This window comes from Solanum tuberosum, unplaced genomic scaffold, assembly GCF_000226075.1.
Source record: "Solanum tuberosum cultivar DM 1-3 516 R44 unplaced genomic scaffold, SolTub_3.0 scf00341, whole genome shotgun sequence".
Taxonomy (NCBI): Eukaryota; Viridiplantae; Streptophyta; class Magnoliopsida; order Solanales; family Solanaceae; genus Solanum; species Solanum tuberosum.
This window is the reverse complement of record NW_006239268.1, coordinates 351,391-372,414: the sequence shown is the minus strand read 5'-3', so window position 1 is coordinate 372,414 and position 21,024 is coordinate 351,391. Positions and strand designations below refer to the sequence as shown.

General features: G+C 33.7%; 3 protein-coding genes across 6 annotated transcripts in view; all 3 read right to left on the bottom strand.

The window, feature by feature from the left end:
- Positions 1-1,837: 1,837 nt before the first annotated feature.
- On the bottom strand, positions 1,838-6,431 carry LOC102604806 (putative late blight resistance protein homolog R1B-12). 3 transcript variants are annotated; one of them, XM_006361177.2, is made up of 3 exons: positions 5,709-6,429; positions 3,263-5,669; positions 1,838-2,333 (listed from the first exon to the last, which is right to left on the bottom strand). In XM_006361177.2, the coding sequence occupies exons 1-3, from the start codon at positions 6,228-6,230 to the stop codon at positions 2,251-2,253; spliced, it is 3,012 nt and encodes a 1,003-aa protein (XP_006361239.2). In that variant the 5' UTR covers positions 6,231-6,429; the 3' UTR covers positions 1,838-2,250. The 3 variants fall into 3 exon arrangements, with proteins under 3 accessions (XP_006361239.2, XP_006361240.2, XP_015170666.1); XM_006361178.2 differs by having other exon boundaries at positions 3,263-5,855; positions 5,939-6,029; XM_015315180.1 differs by having other exon boundaries at positions 3,263-6,431.
- LOC107063375 (putative late blight resistance protein homolog R1B-16) lies at positions 1,838-15,014 on the bottom strand. 2 transcript variants are annotated; one of them, XM_015315182.1, is made up of 3 exons: positions 12,319-15,014; positions 11,553-11,594; positions 1,838-2,214 (listed from the first exon to the last, which is right to left on the bottom strand). In XM_015315182.1, the coding sequence occupies exons 1-3, from the start codon at positions 14,927-14,929 to the stop codon at positions 2,177-2,179; spliced, it is 2,691 nt and encodes an 896-aa protein (XP_015170668.1). In that variant the 5' UTR covers positions 14,930-15,014; the 3' UTR covers positions 1,838-2,176. The 2 variants fall into 2 exon arrangements, with proteins under 2 accessions (XP_015170668.1, XP_015170667.1); XM_015315181.1 differs by lacking the exon at positions 11,553-11,594 and adding an exon at positions 11,436-11,516.
- A 1,994-nt stretch (positions 15,015-17,008) lies between these two features.
- LOC102604473 (TMV resistance protein N-like) overlaps positions 17,009-21,024 on the bottom strand; it is a 15,522-nt gene continuing 11,506 nt past the window's right edge. Inside the window, exon 5 of the mRNA XM_015315195.1 lies at positions 17,009-17,254. The gene's annotated coding sequence lies outside the window, so the exon portion shown is untranslated. The remainder of the gene's footprint in view (positions 17,255-21,024) is intronic.

The window sequence follows — 21,024 nt, the reverse complement described above, 5'->3', positions numbered from 1 at the left end:
TCTCATGATTTATACCTTAACTAATGATGAGATAAGTTACGTCATATATATGGTAGAATAACTTATCTTGAGATAATTTATTATTCCCAACCGACAACCCCTAATTGTTTTCTAAGAGCCCGTTTAGATTGACTTAAAAGTTGGTCAAACCTACTTTTAAGTCAGTTTTTTATTTCTGGAAGTGTTTGACAAATATAAAAAATAACTTAAAATAAGTTACGAAGTGTTTGACAAGGTAAAAAATGACTTAAATTAAGTCAGAAACCAAAAGTAGGTCTCCACTACTTCTTATTTTTTGACTTAAAAGTCATTTCAGCTTGACTTTTTATTTTTGATTTAAAAGCTATTTTTTTAAGTCAACCCAAACAGGCTCTAACTATTATGTCAAGTCAATACTGAACATGTAAAATAGTTATTGACTTGACCAATTCTTTAAAAAAATTTATATTAATTAAGAATATATTTTTTTATTGGCACTATGAAAAAATAAATAACTTTCTCTGACTAAATGCAATGAACGTCGAACGAAAAATAAAAAATAAATAAAAATAGAGCTGTCGCTGACTAAATGCATTGATGCCATGGTACAAACTGACGTTATTATACGTGCCACCGACTTTCTCTACTACTTTACTGGAAAAAAATTGTAAAAAAAAAGTGTATAAGGTCTTATTTATTTTTATTAAAATTAATATGTCAAAATTAAAATGTATATCAATTAAGATGTTATTTCTAGATTATTTGATTTACAATGTCTGAATACACATATTTATTTATTTGTAAATATAATAAATATATAATTTAAATAAAAAATAAAATGTTTATGTTACTAGCAATGGTAGAGACGGGTTGTAGTGGTGATGATGATAATGACTATTATTAGTGGCTGATAGTGGTGGTGGTAGTGATACTATATATGATGGAAATAGTTGCATGGTATTGTAGAGACTGAAGTAATGGTGACAATTGATAATGGTGGTTGTGATGGTGAAGTTGATGCTAGTAAATGACAGGGTTGATGATTGTAACTGAACAATGTGTGGTGATAGTTGACAACGATGCTAGTTGTGATGATGGGGGTGATTGGTAGTAGAGATTGACCCCAGTGATGGTAGAGGCTGATAGAGGTGGCAATTGCGATGATGACGATGATGGTGGAAGTGAATATAATTATAATGATTTAAGTGATAGGTGTAACAACGATTGAAAGAAGTGGTTGCCCGTGACGGTTTGATGGCTATGTTGGTTGGTGTGGCAGCTGGTAGTTAGCGACGTAAATTATGGTCGAATAATAATGGTGATAATTGTGATGTCAGAAGTGGTAATGATGGTGGTTAGTAATTATGAATAGAGTGATATGAAAATTATTCACTCAGAAATAGTTCTTAATAATATTAGGCCTTCACTCAATACTTCAATGATAACTTATTCAAAACAAATGCACTTAATAACCTAAGATCTAAACCATTCAGTTTATTAACGACAAACAATTGAGGCCTAAACTATAACCCGAGGCGAGTTATAATAATACATTTGAAATCATTTTTTTTTTTATAAATATGATCTTATAATAACATTTGAAAGTGACATAAAAACAAAATCAAAGATAGAAAATTTTGGTTTATTTGTTGTAGGATAATGTGTTGTAGTTTTTTTTTTAAAATAGGTCAAGAAAAATCAAATTACTGGACCAATTTTCACAAGAGCTAATGAATCAACTAAAATTGGTAATTAATGAGAAGAAATAGCACCATTTTCCCTTCGTCTTTTAATTTTATCCTTAGCAATCGATCTTATACTTAGCTTACATTCGTACTTTAAGAGTATAAAAACATAATTACTTGTAGAATATTATCATATGAAAATATAAACTTATATCTCGCAAAAAAATTATTTGCTCAAAGAGCATCACAAAATAGGGGTAAAAGTACAAATGAACTATTACATATTCTAGTTTGAGAATTGATGATAAAATCAACCCCATTTTATGAGATACAAAAACAAGAACAACAATAACAATCCAGTGTAATTCCACCAGGGGCAATGCCAGAGTAAGGGAGTTCAACCAAACCTGTACCGATGGAGACTTGCACGGTATATATGAAGTTGAAACTTATTTTTGATGGATATAGTAGATGTTGAATGTCCTTGGCTTCATTTGTTTACTTCTTCATGTTTAAACGATCTGCAAATTCCTTGAGGAAACCAGCTTTAAACTAAACGAAAAAAACTTTCGTTCACGAGTCTCGCTTAAAACTCATTTTCACACAATGACACAATCATCTTCCGCAACCAGTTTTTAAGTAAACCAAAATAGCTTCTATCACCAGCTTCTGCACATATTTTTAAGAGATTTAACATATCTAGCTTCAACCATTGTTAAAAACGTTATTGAAGAGCATATCTAAACCATTGTTGAAAACGTTACCCTGCTGATCATTTATGTAACACCAACAACAATATATATATATATATACTTAGTGATCAAATCCTACAAGTGGAGTTTGGGGAGGGTAGAGTGTACACATACCTTACCACTACCTCGTGGAGGTAGAGAGACTGTTTCTTGAAGACTCTCGACTCGAGTACAACAAATCAAAGTACGTATAAAATAGACAGTGAAGCAACTAATACGGAAGAAAACAGTAATAAGAACAAAATAATGCAATAATTGAAACACCATAACAAAAACAGATGGTGATAGAAAGCAAAAGCAAGACATTACAAGAATAAAACAAATACTACGACAGACACCGTACACCACTAAGCCTAAACCCTTCCGAAGCAAGAGAACACTACACTACTAACCTTCTACCCTAATCCATGACTTCTACACCCTCCGATTTAAGGTCATATCCTCGATAAGCTGAAGCTGCACCATGTTCTGTCTAATCACATCTCCCCAGTACGCTTATCATAGATGTAAGGGCACATTTTTTTTGCAATAATTGGCATGCTACTCTTTCAAAAGTGTCTTCATTTCCAACAAATTTCTATAACCAAATGTCCCAACAATATAATGGACTAAACTAGGCCTCTCAAGATGTAAGAGAGATGTAATCAACTTATTCAATCTAATGAATTCCATCCTCCCCCTTCCACTTTTACAGAGTCTATACATATGAAATATTCAATTTTACCTATCTTATTACAATCAAAAGATATACTAGTAGTTATGCACATAAAATTTTGAATCAAAATCATCAGGTCAATTACTGGTAAAACATATAATGGATGGATGATGAAGAATCATTCCACTTACCTGTAATTATGTCATAGGCATAAACTTGAAGTATGTTGTTTCCCAAACGCTGTTGTTGCTCTTCTTGGATCTCCCTAGCGAAATTCACGAGGGAAGTAGAACATCCCCGTAACTCAATTAGCTGCAGTGTCATACTATCTGCAAACCCTTGAGGGATCTTTTGTAAGGAAGGACAGTTTTTGATAATTACGCGCTCAAGGCATGGGAAAGAATCATCTTCGGCCGTCCAGTATTCAAGACCCTTCTTCTCTATGAGCAAGAATTTCAGTTTAGGAAATTCAATCTTTGATACTTCCCAGGCAGTTTCTCCAAGCTCATTTCCAAACAACTTTAATGCCTTCAATTTGAGCACCTCGAGGTTGGGCAACTTGCTAATGACTGTCAGTTGCGACCATAATAGACGAGTTCCTTGAAGTGTCAGCTTCTTGAGATTCGGTGGGAAAGAACCCACACATGGAACTGGCTGCCTAAGAAGGAAATCACTGCTGGAACGGTCGTATAATGAGATTCTAAGTGCTTCTAGCTCAGGTAAATATATAAGATTATTTAGGAATTTTTTTGGCGCATCCTTGAAGTGACTAGCCCGGCCACAAATCCCCAATTTTTTCACCTTTTTAATCCCTTCAAACATTTCTTTTGTGCAACATTCAGGTCTCAGCCCATGAACGCTTTGCAAGTGTTCCAAAACCCGGTACTTATTGCCAGATACCTTTGGAGGAGGACACAAATAAAAAAATGCAGAGTCGAGATGCCTCAATTGAGACATTTTCCAGGTTCCATCTGGTAAGCAAAGATCAACGGGTGTATACTTATAAACATCACGAAAACTAAGAAATTGTAAATTCTGAAGTTTATAAATTGGTAGATATCCACTGATGAACCCAGCCCTCAAATACCTTAAGGAAACTAGGTTTGATAATCCCTTAGGGAAATGTATCAGGCCCAATCCCAGTAAGTCCAATACTCTAAGAAGTTTGAAACGGTCTAATCCTAATTCATATCTAAAATAAGACGGTTTTACCTCAAGAAAATGAAGAGAACGTGTTTTACCATAAGTAGGGAAGGGAAGAGGAAAATAATCTTGCATCGGCTTTTGATGAAATGAAACCCACCGACGATGTTGACGAACATTGGTTGGGGGATTTGAAACATACAAAAGATTCTCACTTTCCGATTCACTCAAGCATAAATCATGGAGAAGATCATGAATCCTACATGTCTTGATTTTGCCATCCAAACTATGCTTGCAAGCAACAATTAGACTTTTATCAATAAGATCATGTAGTAGACTAGAAGCTTCTTTTTCCAATTCCCCAATCCCCCTCAGCTTAAAGAGTCCTTCTGCCATCCATAATCTAATCAAGTTTTCCACAGAAATTTCACTAGCTTTTTTGAAAACTCCGAAATACAGAAAGCAAGCTTTCAAGTGGGAAGGAAGATGATTGTAGCTCAAAGCGAGCACTCCTGAGCAACGTTGATATTCATCAAGGTTTACTAATGAGCTTACACTTTGAGCTACTTCATGCCACTTGCGCAGCATCTTCTCGCTAGAAAGAGACCCTGCAACCACAGAAATCATTAGTGGTAATCCGTTGCAATTTCCTGCAATTACCTTTCCGACATTCTCAAATTCAGCTGGACAATCATTTTTGCCAAACGCCTTTTGGCAAAACAAATTCCAACTTTCATCTGGATCTAGGAAACGCATTTGAAAAGGCTTCTTAGGAGAGCTAGCATCTCGAGCAACCTCCGTGATCCGAGTAGTCAACAGTATTCGGCTTCTATTGTTATGTTCTGGAAACCATTGTCTGATATCTTCCCAGGCTTCTATGCTCCATATGTCATCTACAACAATCAAATACCTTCTTTTCTTGAGACTTTTCTGCAAGCAATCAGCTAGTTCATCATCGGGTTTCTCATCAAGCTGTTCATTCACGCCAATAGCGTCTTGAAGGAGGGATAGAAGCATCTTTTTTAAACTGTAGTCCTTGGACACAGTAATCCATCCACAAACATTGAAGAATCCCACAATTGAGGGATCGGAAAACATCTTTTTGGCAAAAGTTGACTTGCCTATGCCTCCCATCCCAGTAATGGAGATGACTTCCAGTTGAGATGAGTCCCCGGTAAGCTCACCCCGCACTCTCTCTTGTTCATCGCTGTGCCCCACCATGTCTTGCTCATCGCTGTGCCCCACCATGTCTTGCTCATCGCTGTGCCCCACCATGTCATTCTCAAGGGTTGAAACAAGCGATCGTGGTGAACAAGTACCACCAACCGAACCATTTCCAGCTTGCAGCTTGTTATTCTTCCTCGGCTTGCTGAGCTCTTCCTTCACAGAATCGATGTCTTCTATAGCTTGTTTCAAGATTATAAGAAGCCTCTTATTTGCCTCTGTTCGAATATGTTCTTCCTTCTCCATAATCCGCAAAGCTTGCGATTCGACTTCATCCTCTACTTCGTTTGCGATGTCTTTTATAGCTTGTTCCAAAATCTTACGAAGCCTTTCATTTGCCTCTTTTTTCTCCATAATCCGCACAACTTGTGGTTTGACTTCATCCTCTACTTCGTTTGCTAGATCTTTCACCTTTTTCTGCAGTTCATTATCAGAATTGTCAAGAATCTCTAGTAGAGAACCAAACTTGTCGTAGAGTGATTTCAAATGTTTTTTGTTACCCTCCTGAAGGTCTAAGCTGGATTGCGAAAGAAGGTGCATTGTTCCCATCAGAGACGTTACAGCAGCATAAACAGCCATCTCCGATTCGACTTCATCCTCTACTTCGTTTGCTAGATCTTTCACCTTTTTCTGCAGTTCATTATCAGAATTGTCAAGAAACTCTAGTAGAGAACCAACCTTGTCGTAGAGTGATTCCAAATGTTCTTTGTTACCCTCCTGAAGGTCTAAGCTGGATTGCGAAATCAGGTGCACTGTTCCCATCAGAGAAGTTACAGCAGCATAAACAGCCATCTCCGATTCGATTTGTGAATGAAGAGATTTGATTTACAAGTATATCAACTGAGCTGCTGGTCAGGGTATTAAATACTAGTAATTGCTCCTAGAATGTATCTGCAAATTGCAGCCATTTTCTAATAATTGGACCGAGTCTTCTTTGGCCTAGTCAGCTTCTGAAAAGTTTACGCAGCCCCAAAGAAAAGAGGAGCCTGTAATGACCCGGAAAGTCATATTTTTAAAATTTTCATAAAGTTACTATTATTTTATTCCTCTCAATAATTGCAAATTGCATTTTTTAACAAGGTAATTGTCAGCCTACTGATTTGAAATTTATTAAGTCAATTGGTTTACCAAACACTCAACAATAAAAGATTTCACTAGTACCAAATTGTATAGTTGTTAGAGTTAGATAGGTACTATCGTTGCGTATGCTGATTTTGATTGCATACAACTAGCCATTTCTATAGTGCTACTGAGTCTTCTTTGACTTGGTCAGCTTCTGAAAAGTTTACGCACCCTTACACAGCCCCAAAGAAAAGAGGAGCTGGTTGTTAGTGGAAAAGTAAAGGAGAAAATACAAGAGTTAATGTAGTTCGGATCAAAGTGATCCTACGTCCTGCCTTTATATTATTAACAAAGAAAGGGAAGATATCCCAGTTACACCTAAGAGAATTGCTCTCTCAACTTTACTTTTACAACGATTTTATGATTTGATGATTAGTTGTTTTACAATGGAGCAGTGAAATTATCAACAATGTCAGCCTACTTAATTGAAATTTCCAAGTCAATTTGTCAACAGAACACTCAACAATTACATATGCTTGGGTTGGACAGTCACTATCATTACATATGCTAATTTTGATTGCATACAACTAGCCATTTTCTAATAAAGCTGGAAAGTCAACTACCATATTATATTACTATTAGGAATCAACTAGCCATTTCTAATAGTGCCGACTTGATTATTTTAAGGAAAAAAACAATCTTGTTCAAGCAACTGAGTCTTGATTGACCTGGTCAGCTTCTGAAAAGTTTATGCACCCTTACAGTACAGCCCCAAAGAAAAGAGGAGCTTGTCATTAGCGGAAACGTAAAAGAAAAAACACAAGATTTAACGTGGTTCAGCTCAAAGTGTTCCTACATCCACCATTGCCTTATAGGCACTAACATGACCAATTACATGCATCCACTGGTTTAACACAACGAAAAGTCAAACATATAATGGGTGTTGAATGTTTGTTGTAAATCATTTTAATTACCCTTCTGTAAACAAATTTAGATTGCAGGATATTTACTTCTTTAAATTTATTAAATGATGTACTTCTTTAAATTTACGGATAGAATAAATGATGTACTTCTTTAAATTTATTAAAAATAAAAATCCTTTTAGTTTTGTAGATAGAATGGGGCAATTGGGTGGATTTCAAATAACTCCATTCTATAGCGTCCAACTAATTGTTCAATGAGAGAAAGATGTATTTCTGATCTGCAAATAACTCGACAAATGGGACAATGGTAATCATGGAAGCTCATCATTGAAATATCAAATTAATTAGTCATGAACATCCAGAAGGATATATATATAAATTTATGTCAAATATATTATGTTTGATGGAATTATTTTTATAAAATTAGAACAAAATGGTTCACATTTTTTTATGTTATAAATTCATTGAGCAGTGGAATATCCATTTGATTTCTTCAAGAATTAATTGAATTCATGTATGTATAATTCCAAGGTGATATGAACCTAGGTGGATAACTATGTATCTACTAGTTTGGCATTTAACCAGGAGATCTTTGGAAGTGATATATCAACACTATAAATAGAGATATCATTCATCATTTGGAGGACACACTTGAATAAGAAGAAAAATCTTCTCCTTCATCTACTTATTTTGTCTTCTTCTCTTTATAATTATATTGTTTTGAGTTTGATTTTATAACATGTTATCAGCACAAAGGTCTAATTAAAATTCATTTCTTTGAGCTGTGTTTATTCTGTTTGTTGGAACAAGGTAAGTTACTGATACCCAACTGTTTCACTTTCTTAATCCCTTGGAATATTTCTTTTGTGCAACAAGAAGGATTCAACCCAGAAACACTTCGCAAGTTTTCCAAAACCCGATACTTGTTTGGAGGAGAACTCAAAAAATAAATGCTTCTACAGTGGAGGTGCCTCAATTGAGACATTTTCCAGATTCCATTTGGTAATTGTACAGTAATACTGTATCTAGAGTCTAGAAGAAAAATAAAAGTTTGTAAATTCAAAAGCTTGTAAATTGGTAGATATTCAATTCTCCCATAAACCATCATAGAAAAATATCTTAAAGCGACTAAGTTTGATAATTCACTAGGGAAAGATATCAACTTCACTCTCGCCACGTTTAATACTCTAAGTAGTTTGAAATGGTCTAGTCCTAATTTAAGAATATTGAATTCCAGTATTCCATAAGGTAAATGAACAGAACGTGTTTTGTTATAAGTACCAAATGGAGAAATAAAACCTCGATCTGAATGAACTGAAACCCATCGATGATCTTGAGGAACAACTGTTTTGGAATTAGAAACATATAAAAGATTCTCACTTTCAGATTCTATCAAGCATAAATCATGGAGAAGATCATGAATCTTACATGTCTTGATTTTACCATCCAAGCTTCGCTTGCTAACCATGACTAGACTTTTATCAATAAGATCATGTAGAAGACTATCAGCCACTTCTTCCAAATCCCTGAGTCGTCCTCTTAGCTCAAAAAGTCCTTCTGCAATCCATAATCTGATCAACTTTTTCACAGAAATCTCACTAGCTTTTGTGAAAACTCCGAAATATAGAAAGCAAGCTTTCAAATGTGAAGGAAGATAATTGTAGCTCAAAGCGAGAACTCTTGAGCAATGCTGATAATCATCAACGTTTACTAATGAGCTCACACCTTGAGCTACTTGATTCCACTCGTCCAGTGTCCTTTTGCTAGAGAGTGTCCCTGCAACCACCGAAAGTATTAGTGGTAATCCTTTGCAATTTTCAACAATTACCTTTGCGGAAGTTTGAAATTTGGTTGGACAATCTTTTTCGCCAAACGCCTTTTGGCAAAACAAATCCCAACTTTCCTTTGGTTCCAGGGGACACATTGGAAAAGGATTCTTAGGATAGCTAGCATATCGAGCAACCTCCATGATCCGAGTAGTCAGCAATATTCGACTTGTATTATTGTTTTCTGGGAACCATAGTCTAATCTCATCCTAGGTTTCCCTGCTCCATATGTCATCCACAACGATCAAATACCTTTTACCCTTGAAACTTTTTTGTAAGCGATCTGCTAATTCTGCATTATCAAGAAACTCTAACAGAGAACCAACCTTCTCGTAGAGTGATTTCGAACATTCTTTGTTACTTTCCTGAAAGTCTAAGCTGGATTGCGAAATCAGGTGCATTGTTCCCATCAGAGAAGTAACAGCAGCATAAACAGCCATCTCCTATTCTAATTCTATACAAGATTTGTGAATGAAGAAATTCGATTTACAAGTATATCACTATATCAACTGAGCTGGTCAGGGTATTAAATACTAGTAATTGCTCGAAGTTTCCTAGAACAGATCTATATTGGAAATTGCATTTTACAACAAGGTAATAGTCAGCCTACTGATTTGAAATTTGTTAAGTCAAATGGTTTTCAAACACTAAACAATCAGAAGATTTCACTAGTACCAAATTGTAGCATTAATTAAGGAGTTGCTTGAATTGGACAGCACTATCATTACATACAACTAGCCATTTTCTAATAAAGCTGGAAAGTCAACTGGCATATTATATAACTATTTGAAATCAACTAGCCATTTCTAATGGCTACTGAGTTTTCTTTGACCTGGTCAGCTTCTGAAAAGTTTACACACCCTTACACAGCCCCAAAGAAAAGAGGAGCTGGTTGTTAGCGGAGAAGTAAAAGAAAAAACATAAGAGTTAACGTGGTTCAGATCAATGTGATCCTACGTCCATCAGAGAACAACTGCTTTTATACTATTAACAAAGTAAGGGAAGATATCACAGTTACACCTAAGAAGTGGTTGCCCGTGACGGTCTGATGGCTATGTTGGTTGGTGTGGCGGCTGATAGTTAGCGACGTAAATGATGGTCGAATAATAATGGTGATAATTGTGATGTCAGAAATGGTAATGATGGTGGTTAGAAATTATGAATAGAGTGATATGAAAATTATTCACTCAGACATAGTCTTAATAATATTAAGCCTTCACTCAATACTTCAATGATAACTTATTCAAAACAAATGCACTTAATAACCTAAGATCTAAACCATTCAGTTTATTAACGGCAAACAATTGAGCCCTAAACTATAACCCGAAGCGAGTTATAATAATACATTTGAAATCATTTTTTTTTTTAATAAATATGATCTTATAATAACATTTGAAAGTGACACAAAAACAAGATAACAGAAAGAAAATTTTGGTTCATTTGTTGTAGGATAATGTACGTGTGTTGTAGTTTTAACAAAAAATGGGTCAAGAAAAATCAAATTACTAGACCAATTTTTCACAAGAGCTAATGAATCAACTAAAAATGGTAATTAATGAGAAGAAATAACACCATTTTCCCTTCGTCTTTTAATTTATCCTTAGCAATCGAACTTATACTTAGCTTACATATGTACTTTAAGAGTACAAAACAATAATTACTTGTAGAATATTATCATATGAAAATATAAACTTATATCTCACAAAAAAATTATTTGCTCAAAGAGCATCACAAAATAGGGATAAAAGTACAAATGAACTATTACATATTCTAGTTTGAGTATTGATGATAAAATCAACCCCATTTTATGAGATACAAGAACAAGAACAATAATAACAATCCAAGTGTAATCCCACAAGGAGCGATGCCAGAGTAAGGGAGTTCAACCAAACCTGTTCCGATGGAGACTTACACGGTATATATGAAGTTGAAACTTATTTTTGATGGATATAGTAGATGTTGAATGTCCTTGACTTCACGAGTCTTGCTTAAAACTCATTTTCACACAATGACACAATCATCTTCCGCAACCAGTTTTTAAGTAAACCAAAATAGCTTCTATCACCAGCTTCTTCCTTTGCATCTTCCTCGGTAGGACATATATATACTTCTTCCTTTGCATCTTCCTCGAACAATCATCTTCCGCAACCAGTTTTTAAGTAAACCAAAATAGCTTCTATCATATACTTCTTCCTTTGCATCTTCCTCGGTAGGACATGTATATACTTCTTCCTTGGCATCTTCCTCGGTAGGACATATATATACTTCTGCACATATTTTTAAGAGAGTAGGACATATATATACTTCTTCCTTTGCATCTTCCTCGGTAGGACATATATATACTTCTTCCTTTGCATCTTCCTCGATAGGACATATATATACTTCTTCCTTTGCATCTTCCTCGATAGGACATATATATACAGTGAAGCAACTAATACGGAAGAAAACAGTAATAAGAACAAAATAATGCAATAATTGAAACACCATAACAAAAACAGATGGTGATAGAAAGCAAAAGCAAGACATTACAAGAATAAAACAAATACTACGACAGACACCGTACACCACTAAGCCTAAACCCTTCCGAAGCAAGAGAACACTACACTACCTACTAACCTTCTACCCTAATCCATGACTTCTACACCCTCTGATTTAAGGTCATATCCTTGATAAGCTGAAGCTGCACCATGTTCTGTCTAATCACATCTCCCCAGTACGCTTATCATAGATGTTAGGGCACATTTTTTTTGCAGTAATTGGCATGCTACTCTTTCAAAAGTGCCTTCATTTCCAACAAATTTCTATAACCAAATGTCCCAACAATATAATGGACTAAACTAGGCCTCTCAAGATGTAAGAGAGATGTGATCAACTTATTCAATCTAATGAATTCCATCCCCCCCTTCCACTTTTACAGAGTCTATACATATGAAATATTCAATTTTACCTATCTTATTACAATCAAAAGATATACTAGTAGTTATTCACATAAAATTTTGAATCAAAGTCATCAGGTCAATTAATTACTGGTAAAACATATAATGGATGTTGAAGAATCATTCCACTTACCTGTAATCGTGTCATAGGCATAAACTTGAAGTATGTTGTTTCCCAAAATCTCTTGCTCTTCTTGGATCTCCTTAGCGAAATTCACAAGGGAAGGAGTACATCCCCATAACTCAATTCTCTTCAGTGTCATACTATCTGCAAATTCTTTAGGAATCTCTTGTAAGAAACGACATTTTTTGATAATTACACACTCAAGGCATGGAAAAGAATCGTCGGTGGCAGTCCAGTATTCAAGACCCTTCTTCTCTATGAGCAAAAATTTCAATTTAGGAAATCCCATCTCTGATACTTCCCAGGCAGTTTCTCCACGCTCATCACCAAACAACTGTAATGCCTTAAATTGGAGCACCTCGAGTTTGGGCAACTTGCTAATGACGGTCAGTTGCGACCATAATAGACGAGTTCCTTGAAGTGTCAGCTTCTTGAGATTCGGTGGGAAAGAACCCACACATGGAACTGGATGCCTATGAAGGAAATCACTTCTGTAACGGTCGTATAATAAGATTTTTAGTGCCTCTAGCTCAGGTAAATATATAAGATTATCTAGGCATTTGGGCGCATCATAGAAGTGATTACTGTTGCCACAAATCCCCAATTTTTTCACCTTTTTAATCCCTTTAAACATTTCTTTAGTGCAACAAATTGGTCTCAACCCATGAACACTTTGCAAGTTTTCCAAAACCCGGTACCTATTGCCAGATACCTTTGGAGGAGAACACAAATAAAAACTTGCAGAGTCGAGATGCCTCAATTGAGACATTTTCCAGGTTTCATCTGGTAAGTGAAACTTAATGGCTTGTAACTTATTAACTTGACGTAAACTAAGAAATTGTAAATTTTGAAGTTTATAAATTGGTAGATATCCACTGATGAACCCAGCCCTCAAATACCTTAAGGAAACTAGGTTTGATAATCCATTAGGTAAATACCACACGCCTGATCCCAGCAAGTCCAATACTCTAAGAAGTTTGAAACGGTCTAATCCTAATTCAAATTCAAGACTGTACGGTTTTACCGCAAGAAAATGAAGAGAACGCGTTTTACCATAAGTAGGGAAGGGAAGAGAAAAAAAATCTCGCACTGGCTCTTGATGAAATGAAACCCACCGACGATGTTGAGGAACATTGGTACCTGAAATTGGGGGATTTGAAACATACAAAAGACTCTCACTTTCAGATTCTCTCAAGCATAAATCATGGAGAAGATCATGAATCCTACATGTCTTGATTTTGCCATCAAAACTACGCTTGCAAGCAACAATTAGACTTTTATCAATAAGATCATGTAGTAGACTATAAGCTTCTTTTTCCAATTCCCAAATTCCCCTCAGCTTAAAGAGTCCTTCTGCCATCCATAATCTAATCAAGTTTTCCACAGAAATTTCAGTAGCTTTTTTGAAAACTCCGAAATACAGAAAGCAAGCTTTCAAGTGGGAAGGAAGATGATTGTAGCTCAAAGCGAGCACTCCTGAGCAACGTTGATAATCATCAAGGTTTACTAATGAGCTTACACTTTGAGCTACTTCATTCCACTCGTCCAGCGTCCTCTTGCTAGAAAGAGACCCTGCAACCACAGAAATCATTAGTGGTAATCCGTTGCAATTTCCTACAATTACCTTTCCGACATTCTCAAATTCAACTGGATAATCATTTTTGCCAAACGCCTTTTGGCAAAACAAATTCCAACTTTCTTCTGGATGTAGAACACGCATTGGAAAAGGATTCTTAGGATAGCTAGCATATCGAGCAACCTCCATGATCCGAGTAGTCAACAGAATTCGGCTTCTATTGTTGTTTTCTGGAAACCATTGTCTGATATCTTCCCAGGCTTCTATGCTCCATATGTCATCCACAACAATCAAATACCTTCTTCCCTTGAGACTTTTCTGCAAGCAATCAGCTAGTTTATCATCGGGTTTCTTATCAAGCTCTTCATTCACGCCAATAGCGTCTTGAAGGAGGGATATGAGCATCTTTCTTAAGCTGTAGTCCTTGGACACAGTAATCCATCCACGAACATCGAAGAATCCCACAATTGAGGGATCGGAAATCATCTTTTTGGCAAAAGTTGACTTGCCTATGCCTCCCATCCCGGCAATGGAGATGACTTCCAGTTGAGATGAGGACCCGGTAAGCTCACCCTGCACTCTCGCTTGTTCATCGCTGTGCCCCACCATGCCGTTCTCAAGGGTTGAAACACGCGATCGTGGTGAAGTAGGACCACCAAGCAAACAATTTCCAGCTAGCAAATTGTTATTTTTGTTCCTCGGCTTGCTGAGCTCTTCCTTCACAGAATCGATGTCTTCTATAGCTTGTTCCAAGATCTTACGAAGCCTCTCATTTGCCTCTTTTTGAATATGTTTATCCTTCTCCATAATCCGCACTACTTGTGATTCGACTTCATCTTCTACTTCGTTTGCTAGATCTTTCACCTTTTTCTGCAGATCCTTCATCAGTTCATTATCAGAATTGTCAAGAAACTCTAACAGAGAACCAACCTTGTCGTAGAGTGATTTCGAACATTCTTTGTTACTTTCCTGAAAGTCTAAGCTGGATTGCGAAATCAGGTGCATTGTTCCCATCAGAGAAGTTACAGCAGCATAAGCAGCCATCTCCGATACAAGATTTGTGAATGAAGAGATTTGATTTACAAGTATATCACTATATTAACTGAGCTGGTCAGGGTATTAAATACTAGTAATTGCTCCTAGAATGTATCTGCAAATTGCAGTCATTTTCTAATAATTGACTTGATTATTTGTAAGGCCCGGAAGGTCATTTTTTAAAATTTTCATAAAGTTACTTTCTTCTTTTTATAAAGCATGATCTAGTTTGACTTGACACAAAGTTTTAGAAAGTAAAAAAGACTTTTGAATTTTGTAATCCTAAATTAAAGTTATGTCAATGTACTAAATTGCTCTACAATCTTGTGGCTTTAAACATGTCACGTGGAAAGCTGAAATTAAAATGTTACCAAAAACTAAAAGAAGTCATTCTTTTTTAAACAGACTAAAAAGGAAAGGAGGTCATTCTTTTTTAAACGGAGGGGGTACTATTTTACCCTTCTCAATAGTTGCCCCCGAGTAGTAATTTCTTGATTCGGTGAAATTGGTTATGGAATTTTGAACTATTTGTTTAAGTATGGTTATTAATTTATGAGTAATTTTAAATAATTTATTTTAGTTGGTGGTTAATGGATCAAATCCATAATTTAATTATTAGCCTATATCACTTAACCCATGTGCACAAATGAATTGGAGTAAATAGGGTTTAATAATATTTTCCCTTTGGAAAAACTACATAAAACTCAAAATAATTACAAGTTTATATTCAAACTCAATGTAATTCCTGAAATATCTAGTCTCTCATAAATAATTACAACTCATACCCCCACTCATTAAGATTGGTAATTTTTCGCTTAACTGATACTAAATCAGTAGCATGTACTGTATTGATATCATTAAGGCTGATTATAGTATCATTGACTATTGAGTAATTTCTGAACAAGAAACCTTAATGATACCAATATAGTATATATATATTGATTTAGTATCAATTAGGCGAAATTATCAGTTTTAATGATACCAATACAATATATGATACTGATTTAGTATCAGTTAAGCTAAATTATTTGAGAATACATAATGTAATTATTTAGTAGGATATGAATATAAAGGGGTATATGTTTGTAATTATTATACTTTTATGAGGTATTTGCTTAGTTTCCCTTTTTTCTCATTGCAACAAATTTGGCGGCCAACTAAAACTCTGAAGGAGAGGTGAGCATTCAGGTAAAATTTTACTGAAAGATCTCGTGTCTTCGTAATTGTGTAATAAATTGATGGGTAGATTATATAATCTATTAATATTGTTGTTATTATTGTATTAGTTGGATGGGGAAATTGAATTGCAAGAATTTTGTGAAAAATTTTAAGGTGGTAGAGGCACAATCAATAATAGTTGTGTGAGACTCCATTCAATTTTTGACACTTGAAATTAGGTGATTTTTAGGTATATGTACTTAGAAATACTTTTTAAGTGCTTAAGCTGAATTTAGAAATAAAAAGATAAAAATGTTGAAGCAGAGATAATGTATTTTATTAAAAAGAATATTGATAAATAACTTATTTGTTGGAATAACTAAAGTGTCTTTAAAATTGTTAATATTAAAAAATAAAATTATTATCCAATATTTTTAATAGTATCAAACAAACACAAAACACAAATACTAGTATTAAACTAAGTCAAAACTCAAATTAGCTGTGTTTCATTCACTTTAGAATATAAATTAATTAGATGCAATTATTTTAATAAATATAAACTATTTATCTAACTAGCTAGCATGCAATAATTAACAAATTGACTAAAAAAATAAATTTCTCCATAACTACTTGTTCAAAAATAACAAGCGAACTCATGAATAAAAATAAGAGAAAGAAGACCTTTTTTTCCTTTCTGTTTCGATTTTATTTTGTAAGACAAATCTGTAAAGTAAAATGAAGTATTTGTACCATGAATTCAATCTAAAATTGATTTTTTTAAAGTGAATTTGGAAGTTAATTTTATTTTTATTATTAGATAGAAAAATGAAAAAGAAAAAAGAAGAGGGGTGGGTGGGTGGATAAGGGAACTGGGTGGGTTGGTGAGGAGGTAAAAGAGTACAAATGGCCCACAAATCTAAATGTCCAAAATTGAGTGGAATCTTACACGACTATTATTGATTGTGTCCAAAATTCCATTTGGTAAATGCATCCTAATGGATTTTAAGTCTGGAAGAAAAATAAAAGTTTGCAAATTCAAAAGCTTGTAAATTGGTAGATATTCAATTCTCCCATAAACCGTCGTAGCTGGTATTTTTGTAATCAGTTTAATAAATATTTTCTTTTAAGGTTCATATTCCGGATTAGATTCATCCCTGTAGTACTTGAGAATCCTACCTACAAAGATTTGAAATTTGAATTTCAACATATGAAGCTTTCTGGAATGTCATTGGAAAAAAGAGAAAATAACAAAACTAAAAAAAGGAAACAAGATATTGCAACACATATAAGCCTATCAGTACAGCTGTACAGACAACATCTTACATCATTCATTTACAAACAAAAAAGGAAAAGGTGTTCAGACACCACTTTCTTTATTTTAATTATTATTATTTTTTATAATCTTGGTGTCCGGACCAATTTGCGCGCACTTGATTAATTCTACATGATATCTACCACCTCCCACCAGCCTCCCACCAGCAACATTTGGTGTACCAGGTAACTCTATCCACCGAACAAATGAAAGAAATCACATAATCCCTTGTCTTTGTTGAGATTTGACTCGAGACCTCATAATTCTTAACTCACTTCATTGATCATATCTTTATTTTAGTAAGATACAAAAAAGGGGATAATGCTTGTACAGTGACCACTAAGTCTAAGTCAAGCTTTTGATGCATATTTTGCTATTTGGGTTCCACCACATTGCTCACTTTTCCAAACCTAATAATCACATTCAATTATTTTGTTACAACTAGAGTAAAGAAAGTGTGAAAATAGAGACTCCAAAATTCATTTAAATATTAGTGTAGGACATTAGGAGTTCAATAATTGAGAGATACTCATCACCATGTATATATATACTAGATATAGGACTCCGTGCCAGTACGGAGCCCAATATATATTATTTTTTTATTTTAATTTATGTCATATTATGGAATTTGAGAAGTTATTGAAATTTTTATATGATTTTAAAAATATTTTAAATTGTTAGCTATTGTGATTTGTAGTACTTTTTTTTAACATAATTTTGAAAATAATATTTATTACTCTCTTTGTTCTAATTTATGTGGCACATGCAGAATTTCAAAGATTAACCCTTTTGTATGTCTCTTTAATATATTAAGTTGTTAATTATTGTATTTTATAGTACATTTTGAACCTAATTTTTTAATAATATATGTTATTTGCCATGTCCCAATTTATGTGGCATTAATTGATAGATTTGTTGGAGTCGAGAGATTTATTTTGTTAATTATTTTTTTATATGTCTTTTTAATATATTAAGTTGTTAATTATTGTATTTTATTGTACATTTTGAACCTAATTTTTTAATAATATATGTTATTTGCCATGTCCCAATTTATGTGGCATTAATTGATAGATTTTTTGGAGTCGACTATTTTTTTTATTAATTATTGTGATTTATTGTTTCTTTTTCGTCAATTTCAAACAATATATGTTTATCATATAATCCATTTTATGTGGTACCAATAGAATTTAGAGAGTCATTTAAATTTTTTATATAACTTTGAAATAATTAAGCTGTTAATTATTGTAATGTATAGTATTACTTATATTATTTTTAAATATATTTAAATATTATATGTTACCTTTTTTTATCCTAATTTATATGGAATTGATAGAATTTAAAGTGTCAAATAATTGTTAATTATTGTAATATAATATGTAGTACTTTTTATGTCGTTTTTACTATTTTAAAGCATATTAAGTATAGTATTACTTATATTATTTTACAATATATTTAAATATTATATGCTACCTTTTTTATCTAATTTATATGGCATTGATAGAATTTAAAGTGTCAAATAATTGTTAATTATTGTAATATAATATGTAGTACTTTTTATGTACTTTTTACTATTTTTAAGCATACTAAATTTTTAATTTTATATATATATATATATATAGTACTACTTTATTTTTTAAAAATCATAAAAATATTGCCCGAACCATTTCTCAAGTTATACAAAGAATGGGTCAAGATTTCCCCAGATCACAACAAGTTATATCATCAAGAACATATTTGTTATTTTCAACAAATTGAACATATATATTTTTTTATAGAATTCTCTATTCCATGGATTCATAAATGGGTTCCGGAAGTAGATTTCACTGAGGAACAAATCCCTTGCATATACAAAACGATGATATTTTGGTTTACTCAAAGACTCTTGAAATGCATTTTAAGCATTTAGACATTTTTAAGCAAATAGTTATTCAAAATGGTTTGGTCATATCTAAACCTAAAATGAGTCTTTTTCAAACAGAAGTTAGATTTTTGGGTCATTTGATTTGTCAAGGAAAAATGACTCCTATTCAACGATCTATTGAATTCGCATCGAAATTCCCTGATATTATTACAGATAGAACACAATTGCAGCGATTTCTGGGAAGTTTAAACTACATTTCCCCATTCTACAAAAAATTGTCTCGAGATTTAGCTCTGTTATATGACAAGCTAAAAAAGGATCATAAGAAGCCTTGGACTAATAGTCTCACAGATCTTGTAAAGACTATTAAAGAAAGAGTTAAAATCTTTACCTTGTTTAACCCTTGCTAATCCTGATTGGCCAAAGATTGTAGAGACGGATGCGTCTAATATTGAATATGGAGGTATATTGAAACAAATTAATCCGCATGATAAAAAATGAATATCTTATTCAATTTCATTCAGAAAAATGGAGCGATGCTCAGAAAAAATATGCGACGGTAGCTCATGAAATGTTAACTATCGTTAAGTGTACGTATTAAAAATTTCAAGATGATTTATAATAATAAAAAATTCTTGATAAAAACTGATGACTCAGTCAGTCAAGTATATGTTTGATAAAGATTTTAAACATGATGCATCTAAGTTAATATTTGCTAGGTGGCAGGCACAATTAGCCCCTTTTGATTTCAAAATTCATTATAAAAAGGGAAGTGATAATTTCCTCCCAGACTTCTTATCAAAAGAATATCTTTCTTCTTATGGGTTTTCTTGACTTCTTTCCTGATAAAGATTTGGTTACGATTTTGAAGGCAGTTCCTCTTAATAGAGATTTAAAGGAACATATATTATGGAGAATTATAGACGGAGTGGTGATAGATATCGTCAATGATTACATGATTGAACAAGAGCTTTATGAAAGATTTTATTGTAATGAAGTTTATAACCTCTTGAATGATTAAAAATATAACCTCTTGAATGATTAAAACTAAATGCTATGTTTGCAGGATGGATTCTTCTTGGATAACCAAGGCTAGAGGAAAAGGCAGTTATACTCGCGGAAGGGGAAGATCATCCCCAAGTTCATCAAGATCGTCATACAGATCTTCATCATCTAGTACTCCAATTATACTAAAAGGAGGAATGAGTTTATATAACTTAAACTCTAGAGCATAAGAAAAAGACTTCATCATCAATACATCTGGAAGATATTCCAGAAAGTGATCCATTTTATGCTAAACTACAGGAGTTTCTAACTCAAAAGCAAGGTGATACTTTTGCTTCAATCGCCAAAGAAGAAGTTGATATCAAAACATATGAAAAGGTAGAGAAAAGAGAAATGATATTTCTCTTAGAAAACTCTGACATACAGAGAAAAGAAGAACCTTGGAAGATATTCCAGAGGTATTTAGTTAATGGGCTTTATTTCCCGGGGTGAATCATACAAAACTCGGAAATATTATGAGACTCTGTTGATAAGCACAGTTGTTGAATTTCAACATTTTTCAGGATATAATACAAGTGAGAATGTTTATAACTTCTCTAAAATGATTATAAAACACGTCATTCATATTGAAGATTGGGGTATTTCCTCAATGACTGAAAGACAATTCAGTCTGAACAAAGTCACGGTAAGCTTTACCTATTGGGATTATATTCAGCCATTTAATAAAGTCCTCTGTTATAACAATGAGAGGCATAAACATACTTGGTT